The 13,093-nt window shown below is 35.8% G+C and overlaps 3 protein-coding genes across 3 annotated transcripts; 1 reads left to right on the top strand and 2 right to left on the bottom strand.

Moving 5' to 3' along the window:
• Window positions 1–1,250: 1,250 nt before the first annotated feature.
• On the bottom strand, window positions 1,251–2,049 carry LOC109003184. Its single transcript, XM_035684737.1, has 2 exons — window positions 1,942–2,049; window positions 1,251–1,732 (listed from the first exon to the last, which is right to left on the bottom strand). Exon 2 carries the CDS (start codon window positions 1,712–1,714, stop codon window positions 1,421–1,423), a length of 294 nt encoding a protein of 97 aa, XP_035540630.1. The 5' UTR covers window positions 1,715–1,732; window positions 1,942–2,049; the 3' UTR covers window positions 1,251–1,420.
• Window positions 2,050–2,825: 776 nt separating this feature from the next.
• On the bottom strand, window positions 2,826–6,335 carry LOC109003185 (alpha-ketoglutarate-dependent dioxygenase alkB). Its single transcript, XM_018981219.2, has 7 exons — window positions 6,042–6,335; window positions 5,797–5,948; window positions 4,892–5,250; window positions 4,067–4,205; window positions 3,888–3,954; window positions 3,616–3,737; window positions 2,826–3,301 (listed from the first exon to the last, which is right to left on the bottom strand). The coding sequence occupies exons 1-7, from the start codon at window positions 6,146–6,148 to the stop codon at window positions 3,162–3,164; spliced, it is 1,086 nt and encodes a 361-aa protein (XP_018836764.1). The 5' UTR covers window positions 6,149–6,335; the 3' UTR covers window positions 2,826–3,161.
• Window positions 6,336–7,161: 826 nt separating this feature from the next.
• On the top strand, window positions 7,162–11,096 carry LOC109003187. Its single transcript, XM_018981221.2, has 5 exons — window positions 7,162–7,623; window positions 7,700–7,803; window positions 8,081–8,194; window positions 10,498–10,581; window positions 10,739–11,096. The coding sequence occupies exons 1-5, from the start codon at window positions 7,356–7,358 to the stop codon at window positions 10,793–10,795; spliced, it is 627 nt and encodes a 208-aa protein (XP_018836766.1). The 5' UTR covers window positions 7,162–7,355; the 3' UTR covers window positions 10,796–11,096.
• The last annotated feature ends 1,997 nt before the right edge of the window (window positions 11,097–13,093 follow it).

Below are 13,093 nucleotides of genomic sequence, written 5' to 3'. Positions count from 1 at the left end.
TCCGGTGCTCTGGCTCAACTATTGTACAAGTAAAATTCGAAGGCCGCTTGGGTTGCCATCTAATAGCTTGAATACCTAGATTTAGTTTAATTACCAAATTATAATTTGTTAGATCTATTCATTGTCTCCTTTCCCTCACAAGTTGTCACATAAAAAGTTTAGCATTACACTATAATTTCGAGTTTCTATTTACATGTTAGCGTAGAAGACACATGTTTCACGCTATTTACATGTCAAGTTTTGATTTAAAAGAAACTTGATTTTTAAACTTCTCTTGAAAACTAAATCATGCTATGTCAACGGCATAGAATGCATGTCTTTTTCTACACTAACTTGCAAATATAGTTTTTCTTTAATTTCATATGCTACTCTTTCGGATAGCTAATGGAACATAACTTTCCAATAACGTTAATAGAAATAGAATTAAAATTGTTAATGCTTAAAATCGGCACAACAGGTTGGAAGAGGAGAAAGAGTCATTCCCGGCTCGATATGACTATTTAAAATATGAACACACAAGTTTACGTAGTTTGGCATATTGCCTACATCCACTGGGCGTTTGGGGAGACGAAATCCATAATAATATACTTGTTTTACAATCTCTTGTAAACTCTCATCCTTACTATACAATGGAGATCTGAAATCTATTTGCTGGAGTAAGTCTTTTCTCTAGAACACAGGTCGTGAGGTCTATAGAGAGGTTGAAGAAGCTTTTTCAGAGAAGTCTGGCCAAAAGGTCCCTGAAATCGTTTGGTTCCCTCCCTTTTATCTTATGTCCCATTTCTCTACTTTATGTCTCTTCACCCCTCTTTTATGTCACATTACCTCTCATCTATGTCCACTCACTTCTTTTTTTCTTGACACTCTTCTCAGCCTTTTGTCCCTTCCCTCTCTGTTCTTATTCTTTCCACCTGTTGAGTCCCCCCATCATCAGCTGGGCCTAGAAAACACAACACCTTGGGCCTGTTTTTATTTTATCCCTTCCAAAAATATCAAAATGTCTTGAATGAACTGATTTGGAAAGTGAACCAACTTTCTGATTCTACATTTATCCTTCTTAGCCCAATTTTGGTTTGGTTTTCTTTCATGATTCTAATGACTACAAAACTCTTGATATCTCACTTTATAAAAGTTTCGATGCAATTATAGGCCAATTAAGCAGCACTTCATCTTTGCACCAAATCAAACTCAAACATATCGTGATTTTCAATGCAAATAACAAAGCCAGGCTACACTAAGCAAAGTATGAATTACTGGAATGTATAAAATTACCCACTTCATAAGAATTTCATTATTGTGTATTGTGACTAAAATTACAACTTGGATGATCTCAAAGCCTCTCTTTCTGGAAATATAGGAGAAATTGAACATATAAGAGTTAGGGGGACCGTAACAGGGCTCTAGAACAGAACAAGACGCGTTAAGAGGGCGGGTTAGGTGGCCTTACGATTAGTTGGGCCGGTAAGGGCCTGCCCGTACCAGTCCCTCCACAGCTTCTACACACCATGATACCCGATCCGGCACATGTCCGGTAGCCAACATCGCCATCGGACCAACGGGAGCAGAGGCACGAGACCCTGCCGATTCCGTTGCAACTGAGGCACCATGGGAACGGGCCAGCCATGGGATTCTGGTCCATGATCGACTTGACCAGGGCCGCCCCGGCCAACACGCTCAGACCAGTCACCAGTTGAGTCAACACGATTGGACCCATACTCGATCTGTCTGACCACTGACACAGAGAGAGAAGGAGAAAAAAATCTGGCCTCTAAGGTATATGCAGTGAGAGAGAACAGAGGATGAACGAAGAGATATATCTTTAACTTAACTAAATTCTCCATTAAAAAAAAAAAAAACATAACTAAATGCCAAAAATCTTCAACTTTTAAAAACCACCAAACATATCAGTCTTATCAGGGACTACATGTTCCATCTCGTTACCTCTTCATTTCCGTTCGATTATGCATGTTTTTCTGTGGTCAGTAGGGTGTTTTTTGTTAGTTTGCTCTCTCTCTCTTCCACGGCCTCCTTTGGGTGGCCAATGGCGATTATGATTTGGGTCCTTGCAAACTTTTTACAAGTGGATGGATCTCTCTAGACTATTATTTTTTTTCATAAACTATCTTATCTTATATTATTTAATTTTATCTAATTTGTGTACCAAATAAAATATAATAAATAATTTATTTTTTTTTAAATTTTAAAATAAAAATAATATTTTATCTCATCTATGTACCAAATGACATCCAGTGTGTTTGTTCCATTCGAGTGGTTGTTTGTGCTTTGCCATTGATATTTTTAGGCTGTAAAATTGATCTCAAGGAATGTCTTGCCGGGACTAAAATGTGAGAGAGAAGTATCGGGATTTATCTTCATCTTACTACTGTTTTCAATTTCAATTTCAGAGATTTTACCACATTATCATTTCTTATTTTCATATTAATTTTCGACGCATTTTTTTTTCCTAATTTGAAAGTGACAAATATCGATATAATGAGATTTTTATCATTGAAATTGAAAGCAACTATCAAGAGTTTTAAAGAAATTCACACAATAAATAATTCTAAAAGATCAAGAGGATCATAATCCATCGACAACGTGGTAACATTTTATAATTTTTATCTTCTTAGACTAACTATTAATTTGCAATTAGAATATAGACTTCCAACCTATTTAATTGACACCATAATGGCATAATGTTTACAATGTTATATCCAGCCATTAAGAATGTGTTGTTTGAATCAGTTTGATTCATTTCTTGACTATTTTAACGTCAGAATCTAATAACAATGCACAACGATTCACCTACTATTTAATTATTAAGATTTTAATATAAGTATAAGAATATAAAATAAATAATAGACCATAAACAAATCAAAACAAAAGGTTCAAATCCCACTCTCCACGATGTACTTTTAACCAACAACAAAACAAAATGCATAAACTCAGTCGACGCCTGCCTAATATTTTACAATTCTGACCGCTTCCAATCGATTCTTTTTATTTTCTGTTCTTCTGGTGCCAATAATTTGAAGCCCAAAGCCAGGTTCAAGACCGGATCTCCTTACACTCGGCAGCCAGAATCCATAAATCTTCTCATGTGTCAGTTGCCACTCTAAAGAATACAATATTGGTGGGGAGAGAGAACAAAAAAAAAAAACTTAAAAGACTTGTCTGATATTTATATTGATTCTTGAAGTTCTGATATATTCTAAGTAACAATGATCGTCTTCATGTGAAAACTGCAACTCAATGGGGGTGATTTCAGCATGTTCCTTGTCTGTGAATATCCGGGGCACACCTGTGACAAAAGAAACCAAAGCAGATGTGCTATGGCTATGAGGCAAGTAAAAGGAAATTCATGGAACTAACCATTATACAACAATTTACTAATCTACATTTTGAAGCGAGACTTCTAACGCACCAATGAGCTCAACTCAAATGGCACCTCATCCCCCTATAAAGCCCTATAAAACATGGTGGAAGAGAGATCGAATATAAAAATCTACTGACCGCAAGTCCCCCCCCCCCTTCTATAAAGATCAACAATAAAATATTAAAAAATTTGAAGTGGACAAAAGAAACTGAGCATTCTAGCTGAAGGTTTACACTTACCATGAAAGCATTCCCTTGCCTCTCCAGCCATAAGAACAATATCACCACTCCGAAGGAACATTGCTAAAGGAGGATCCTCTCTAGACTTTCCTCCTAGAAGGAAAATAGCTTTGCAGCCCAAACTGAGGGAACAGAATGCTAGAATTAGGTCCTAACATGGTATTGGCACCCTTGCTCTGTACTTCTAAAAGAACAGAAATACATACATACATACATACATACATACATATATATATATATATAGAGAGAGAGAGAGAGAGAGAGAGATCAACCTCATGCTTACTATAGGTTTGCTCCAATCGGCTTCCATGTCATCAAGGTGGCCCCCAAGTGAATCACCTGAGCAAAAACAACAACAAATAGTTTTTTTCTTTTCAAATTTTAATGGAGAAAGGAAAAATACTCTTTAATCCAAAAACAATCGATTTAGATCAGCCATTCCAAAGAGCACCTATCCCAAAGTAGTTCACTATTGCAGCTTCTGGCTGGAATTGTTCCCCCTCGAGCATTGCAGGTTCTGCCATTCTTTTAGCTAATTGACAGAGTGCAACAGGGATCTTGTTGTGTGGTAGAGACACATCATAGTTTCGCTACATCATGAACATCCATAGGTTTAGAAATTCATTGAAAAATTACCATGCTGCTTATCTTTCAAAATGGTATGGATCTTCATACGTTTGCTTGCACATAGTGACATAGTCCAAGTCGTGATTCCAATAGCAAATGAATACTTATTACTGCACAAAATATGACTTCCATATAATCCATCTTAAATATCACCTAAGACATGAAGTTTACATAATCTTCCGTTAACCAACAAATTTGATTGTTTCAATAATTAAAATAAAAGCCCAGATTAAGCTATTAAACTCAGATCAGGAAAAACACCGTTAAAACTTTGACCGCCAAAACTGGTGGTCAAAACTCCTCAATAAAATACTTGTTTACTGATTAAAAAAAAAAACCTTTGACCACCAAAACTGGGTGACAACTAATAGTGCAATGTGCATGCCGTGTCATGAAAATGGTATACAACTTGGTGCATACCTTCCATAGGCTACTTAAGCTTAAATTAAAACAGATTGACAAGCATTATATGTGATATACAGTTCCTACGGTTTGAAATATAACTTGCTAACTGAGCTACTACCTTTCCTTGAATGTTTTTGGTTAGCAAATCTGTTTCTAGTACTCAAATTATATATACAGCAAAAACACGGTGGCAAAAGGTTTAATAAGATAAAGGTGAACAAAATGAACATGGATCAGCATGTACTTTGGACCAGTCAAATTGCAAGCCAAGCGTGCTCCAACGCAACTTCCGCAAAAGAACAGCGGCTGAAACTGATTTGCATGGATTTCCTCCTGAAGACACTGAATGTTCTCCATAAAATTTCCATCTATGAACGTCATCATTGCTGACGGAAGGACCACTATTGGACTCTAAACTAGTGGGAACACCTGCTTCTTCAACTAATACTTTGTTTTCATTTGCAGCAATAAATAAGTCATGTATGTGCCCATAAAATGCATTGTGATTTGTTCTATTCGGAGGCTGGGGGAAGTTGTTTAAGCTCTCCCTTATCCATTGACATTGTTCTTCTACACTTAATGCTTCAGGAATGAAGAAAAACCCTGCATCACAATAGACAATGTAATTTCTTTTAGGGAAAAATTAACAAAGGCTAACTATACAAAGGGATGATGGGAGTCTGTCCTTGCAGAAAAGATACCGAGAATTCAAATCTCTCTAAAATAATACATACATAAACACGCACACAGAGATATATTGGGCATTCTAACATCCGCAGTTTATCAACTCTAAAAACGTGAAATACTGAAATTACGAAATTTGCAAAGAAGAACGGGCTTCTATTTTGGTTGAAACCCAAAATACGAATGGAAAACTTCAGTTTGCTGTCTTACTGAAATGAATTGCAGAAAGCAAGTCTTCAGCGATAGTCAAACAAAGTTAGTAATGCAGTAAGCTATGGCAATTTTTTTCACCAATGATTCCAGCACTTCACCCAAAGCTCCTATGGAACTGATTGTGACATTGAAACGTTGCTAATAAACCTAGACCCAATTCAGTCACCACCAAACGCACCAGTCACAATGCAGAGCAATTTACATAACTTGCTTTACAAAAACAATAATTTATCGATCGAAAGAAAATTATACCAGGACGGCTTTCCAAGCAGAACACGGGACGATGGAGATCACTTTGAAGAGGGATTATTCCTGGTAGAAGATCTCCATTCTCAACTTGAGATTTTAGGATGGACTTAAAATCGAGGACCTCGGATAAATCCACGCGTTTTGGTTGTTTTTTCCTGAGAGGAATACTCAAAATACGTTAACAAGCTGTTTGCAAAGTAAATATTCTGTTTTGAAAAGGAACTCAGGACAAACATAGAATTAAGTACTTTTTGGAGGATTTGGAAGTATCGTCGTAGTAAAGCTTGTACTTCTTCTCGGCTTTTCTGAATGCGGTTCGGTCAGAGTCGTCGGAGACTCTCGCCGATCCGTACATTTCACCTAGTCCTATCCGCCCGTAAGTTAAATCGGAATCGACGGATAAATCAAATTCAGGATTTTGGGACTAGGGTTTCGTCAAGGCTCGATCTTTTTACCGCAACGCTTTTGAAATTGGAAACGGGTCCTGAAATGACCAAACCCGGTAGGGTTTTCACCACCATTTTGCGGCGACACTGGTTAAGACATGTTATGTTCAGATGCATAGTATTACTTACGATTTTTTTTTTAGAAGATTAATTTTAATTTTTATATGTTTTATTATAATTTATTTTGTTAAGTTTGGAAAGTGAAAGTGTTTGAGAATGTTTGTGAATATTTGTAAATAGAAATAAAAAATAATAAATAATAATAAAAAAATATGTGAAAAATAATAATAAAATAAGAAATAATAGTGAGAGTACATCAAGAACTCTTACTATTTAAAAGTAATTATTTTAAGATTTTTTGAATACTTGAAATATTTTAAAATTATATAAAAAAATAATGTAATAATTTGTGAGTATAAATAAAATTATTTGATTTAAAATGTTATATTATGTTCTGAGAAAGTAAAATAAAAAATTGAATAAAAATATGATAAAGTTAAATTTTTATTTGAATATTATTTTTTAATAATATTTTTATTTTAAAATTTGAAAAAAGTTATATTATTATTTATATTTTTATTTGAAATTTTAAAAAAATTGTATTGAGCTTTATATTTGAATAATGATTAGATAAATATTTTAAAATAAAAAAATTATATTTAAATAATATTTAAAAAAATATTATAAAAAATTTTAAGAATATCTCGTTATCCAAATAAGGTCTTATTGTATTGAAAATACATATTGCAAAGGAAAAATTATATTATTAAATATTTTGATTGTAAAATTAAATATATTAAAAATTGTCAATTGATTTGTAGTTCAACTCGACTAAAATAATAATTAGTGGAATAAATTATGGCAGTTCATGAATTTAATAATTTACTCATATTAAACTTTTTTGTAACTACATCACTTCCCTATCTTGGAAGGAAATAAAAACGTGAGATTTTTGTTTGGACCTCAAATTTTCTCATGTTGCCAACTAGCAACGAAGTCGTAACATTATCTTCTTGATCTTCCTCGGCTTTTCCATACAATGAGTCCGTAACCCCCGATATAAACTTGACTATATACATATTGATATACACAATCTTTCCATCGATAAGGAGCTGAATGGCGTGCGGGACTGCGTTACGTTTCGTCTTTTTAGCAGAGCCGTGGCGACCCGTTCTTCTCGATCGAACCTTCGCTTGCGCTTCGCTGAGGATCCGTGGATCTTCTACGCCCAGGTGGAGCGGGAAGTTCCGGACCCTCAGAGCCCGAGATTCTCACACGGCGAAACTAATAACTCAACTCAATTGCTCTCACAACGAAACCCCATCGGCGTCGTCTCAGGACGACCAAGGTCCGCCTCAAGAAGCTGTTCTCAAAGCTATTTCAGGTTCAACTCCGAAAAACACGCTCTCTCTCTCTCTCTCTCGAAATTGTTTTTAAACTCTTGTTTGTATTGGATGCAGAGGTCTCTAAGGCGGAAGGAAGAGTTGGACAAACCACAAATGTGGTGATTGGTGGCACCGTAGCAGACGATTCAACCAAGGAATGGCTCGCTTTGGATCAGAAGGTATGATACGGATAAACCCAGCTCAAGTGGTTAGCTCGCATGCTCTTAGGTAGCATTTAATTCTAAAATACAATTTGTTTGTTATTTGGACACGTATTTCTGCAGCGAACCAGTTTATTGCACGTAGAGTTTAGACGTTCTTAAATTCAAGTTGTAAATTTGTTGGAAATATGTTTTCTCCCCTTTTCTGCATATATATATGAAAAAAATTGAATTAGTTGTGGCCCAAAGCTATTGCATTTGTGGTTCAGCATGTGTGGTCTCCTACTTTTGATAGGTGAACTCATACCCAACAGTAAGAGGCTTTACAGCGATTGGAACTGGTGGTGATGATTTTGTGCAAGCTATGGTTGTTGCCGTTGAATCTGTAATCCAACAACCAATCCCCGAGGTAGTTATCCCTTGTTTTTTGGTGAATTTTTTTATGTAAGTGTTAAAAGTTGATCTATAGCAATATAGACTTTTTGGAGCATGTGTTAGTTCTGGAGTAGCTGTAGACAAGAGTGTGTGGTACTTAAATACCGGACCAAGTTTGAATGTGTTAAGTTGTTAACCAACTTCTTTGAAGGGTTATGCTATAGATGGTATTCCTTTGCAAATTCATTATGTTCAAATTATATGGTTTTGGTTTTTTAAACTTGACATTAGTGAATCTAAATGACATTGAGTTAAATGAAAGCAAAGTACTGTTGACATACTTGCTAGTTGAGATGGGTAGATGGTTGGTCCCAGCAGTCAAGGAAGTTCGACCAGACCATAATAGATGCCTCTACAACTCATTATAAGGAGAAAGTTGATGACGAAACAGTGTTTTGGTTCAAGGGATGACAGAATCCTCTTTTTTCTCCCCCATATCACACCATGGGGGCAATGCTTGCTAAGTAGCAGGATCGGTTACACCATGAGTAGAGAGACCTTCAGGCCCTCATCTTTCTGTTAACTAGAATCTCCTACACAATATTGCTGCAACTTCTGATAAGAAGGGAGTATCATCATTCCGATTATATGTTGGTACAAGAAAATTAAGTCATGTCTCTAATGCTGCCAAACAGAAAGAATATTGTTCCAATTGGATGCTCTTAAAAGGGGAGGTGGAGGACTGGAAAGAACATGTGATTACATTGGAAAACATTTGGAACCTATGCTATTGCCAGGGTTGGATTTGTTATGCTGCATCAAGTAGTTTGGCTAACCTTGCAAACTGGATAGAATGAAACTGAGCTTGCAGTCCAAAGAACTATGCTACCACGAATTATTCTTAACCACCTTATTGATTTTGTTTTGATGATGCAGTTAAGGAAAAGGATCATCTGCTTAATCATTCTTTATGACTATGCCTTAGTTTATGGGCAATAAGTGCTTTAGTATCAATTAGGTTGCCAATGATTGCATAATGGGTTAACATGGCTATTATATAGAATATATCAGAACTATAGTTTTCGTAGTTTAATCTTCAGTCCGGAGGCTTGGTGGGAAATTTGATTCTTAACATGGAGAGAATTAAAAACACAATAAAAGTTTATCAGCGCAGTGCATGATGAACTTTTTTTTATTCCCAAGTTTGCATCAATTTAGTAATGCAATCTAGTTCTGGAGTTTTTTTGTTATTCCCAAGATTGCAACATAATATAGATAATTTTTGAAGTGTTTTTACTGATGTGTTTTTGACAGCTGAACTTTTATTAAGAACTAAGCCGATCAAGAAAATATAATGGTAGCACTCATACTCAGAAAATATAATGGTAGCACTCATACTCTAACCCTTGTTGAGAGAGAAACTCTCACTTCTCTCTAGAAAACTCAATCACTTCGAGTGCCTTCGTTGGAGAGGAGGGTACCCTCCTCTCTCTTCCCTTTCCACTACCGTAATGTGTATACATTTTCATGGTAGTGTTTTTTTTCTCCCCCCTCCACCGGTTCGGTTTTGGTCAGATCTATTGCACTCTAACTTGCATCAGTCAACACGTGCCCCACCACTCCATCCTACAGCCGCCAATCTATTGAGACGGAGTGGAATCATGCCAAAAAGCTCGAAGCGTGGCCCTCACGCGCGGCTTGTTTCCGCGCGTGGTCTTCATGCACCGCCACGCCACGACACCTCTGCTGGTTACATGCGTCGTACCAGCAGACTCCCTACACCGAGATCTTCCAAATTTCCCCTACCTCACCTCTCTACCACCGGCTTGTGGTTGCCACGCACAACCACAGATGCGCGGGAAGACAGATGACTGGCTGCAGATCAATCCATCTGATATGTGCTTTCGACTATGTTATCGCTTTCCCTAACCGATGATCTTGAAAAAGGGATTATGAATCTCTTCAAAAAACATCTCAAGACAACAAACTGCAGGGCACCCACAACTTTCACCACTTCCAGCAGAGGTTCCACCGCCATCAGCAGTGATTTCATAGTTCGCATGACTTTGTGAACTGCTAACTACCATCTTTTAAGACGGCGCCCTCTTTGTAGGGCATGGATAGGGACCAAGAAGTTGGTCCCAAAACCCCCTTTATTTTTTTTTTTCACCATTTTTACACTGTGGTTATTGTACTGGGACGTTTGTTGGGGAACTACACTCTCTCCTCATGTATCATCCTTTCCGTTTCTAATAGAAATTTGCTTGTTTAGAAAAAAAAAATATATATATATATAATAGTATAAATGCTAGTCTAATCAACATCATGTTTTAACAGGGTCGTGTCAGGCAGAAAGTGTCATCAAGAGGCAAATATGTATCTGTGAACATTGGACCCATTCAAGTCGTTTCTAGTGAGCAGGTCTCTCTCTCAAACATGCAACCCGATGCCAATGAAGTTTCTTCTCTCTAGAATATTTATTGTTTTTTAAATCCACATTGGCCAGAAAAAATTGGTGACCTAATATTGTTTACAACTTGTCATAGTATTTTTTAACATGAAAATTTTTGTGCTTCAGGTCCAAGCTGTATACAACGCCATGAGGAGAGATGAACGGATGAAGTACTTTTTGTAGTGCGATTTTTGTATAGATTGCTGGTCGTATATGCTGTATGATTGGCCCCTTTCTGTCTACCACACTTTCTTTCGCTCTCTTTCACGTCAACCTGGTATGTTCTAACCCATGGTATCTATGTAGGTAAGGAAAATGATGGCGCAAAATTAATATAGGGTATATGTAAAAGATCTCTTTGTAATTCATGGTCTTCCGTACGTAAAAAGATCACGGGTCTATTGTTTTACCATTGAATTAGAGCATCCTCGTTGGATTATTTAAATGTAAATGCAAAATTTACATAATATCACATAATTTTGTATTTGACTATTCCACTTAAAACCTATTCCCACATTGGTTATCCATCTATTAATTAAAATAATAATAAAATATTTTTATTTAATAATAATTTTTTTTCTAAATTATTTTTCCTATTAAATTTTTTTCTAAATTAAAAGCTACAAGGAAATATTGTTTTTCTTTCTTTTTTATTAATAGTAAATATTACCTACTTCAAGGTAAGGTTAATAGTCAATAAATTACATCAACCCACAATTATAATCCAAAAAAAAAAAAACGATGAAATTATGCGTTGCATGAACTTTTTAATAACAAACGTAATTTTCTTCGTTAATTGAGTTCGGGAAAATATTTTAGTCCCTAGTTCAGAGCGAGAGAGAGAGAGAGAGAGAGAGAGAGAGAGAGGGGGGCCTGCAGGATTTCATTTCTAAAACACAACACTAGAGCAGTTCGGTAGAAGAACAGAGAGTGTTCAAAGTTGAGAAAATATTTTTTATTCAATTTAGTCTAGCTACAATGAAAACCAAATATGACCCACAACACTAATTTACTTTAGTTATAAGTTATCTTCTTTTACATTTGTATAATTCAATGTAGTATATTTTTTAGCTTTATTAGTCAAACTTATTATTTTTTTTCGATTTGCATAATCCAACGAGGATGCTCTCAAGCTCGTACTCTCTACTCATTCCAGGTTGCAGTGGACCTGGTAGCATGTAGATTAAGATTATAATATTTGAACTCAAAAGGAATTCAATTGGAAAATTTCCCCGACATTCCATTTCAACCAAATTCCATGCAAGTAATATTGTGTGGTCTAAACTTTCTCAAGTTCTATGCCTCAACAGTGCAGTAACATTCAAAATGATGCAATTGCATGTTGTAACTGATAACTGTGGTTAAAATCGAAAGAGTCATGCAGTGTAATACTCAGCTTAGTATTATTGGCGTAGCATGCATTGATGTGTCTGTTACATCAATCAATGAAAAAAACAAACTTAGATGTGTTGCACTTTGAATATATTACAAATAGAATTCTCACCTTATTGGTGTTACACAGGTGTAAATAAATCAGCACGTCATTTTAATCTTCGTTTCCAAGTATTCAGAAGATAAAATAATGTTGTTGTACTTGATTATGAACAAGTATTTTAGTATGGGATCAGAACATTGGAGGGAATAGTGGTTGGAAATTGGCAAATTGCTCCCAAGATGCCTTTTCGTATAAAACTCCATATGCATAATTATGGGTTCATGTCGATCGTAGTTGGTTGTCACCTGTCGGTATCTCTAATCCACGTTGATGCTACTTAGGACGACCATTTTCAACGGAGTAGAAGCAGTTTCCAAATGTTCTAATGCGGTAGACTGCCACTTTTGAAATTAACAATTATCAAGAACTGTACAAAACGTGAGAAAGTGATTTCTAAAACAAATACTCCAAAATAATGCATTTTATTTATATCTCTTCTCATAATGGGGTGGATTTACTTTGGAATGTATTTTTGTCTTCTTCGAATGATGTAGACTTTAAATTGTCGGTCTATGATTTTTTAAGTTGCTATGTATAATTTCTTTAATTTAATTTTCCTCTTCAAATCATTAATTTTCAGGCCCTTCTCCCCTTCTCAATCTTATTCATAGTTGAGGGGTAGAGCTCTTTGCCAAGACAAATGGGTCTATGGTTGAGAAGGATAAGAAATCTAAATCAATTGTCTACAAGACTTTTTTATTTATTTTTTTATTTTTTTATATTTTTGTAATCATAATGGATGGGTCTCATCACTCATGAGATGTATGCCGGAAGGAAGGTTGAAGGACCATTCGATTCATGAGGAGACATAAATCATCTAGGCCTTTTGGTTTGGTCAATCACCAAAGACGAAAAGGAAGTTAAATCATAAAGATGGAGAGTATACCAGCCAAATTAGCCTGAATGGTAGCTCATGCACTTGATATTTCGGTCAAAGACCCAACTCCTTGATTCCCATTTCTCACTCAGTGAACTTTACTTATTTT

Source organism: Juglans regia, chromosome 13 (assembly GCF_001411555.2).
Source record: "Juglans regia cultivar Chandler chromosome 13, Walnut 2.0, whole genome shotgun sequence".
NCBI lineage: Eukaryota > Viridiplantae > Streptophyta > Magnoliopsida > Fagales > Juglandaceae > Juglans > Juglans regia.
Note: the sequence above shows the minus strand (reverse complement) of the source record. Positions and strands in the feature narration are given on the sequence as shown.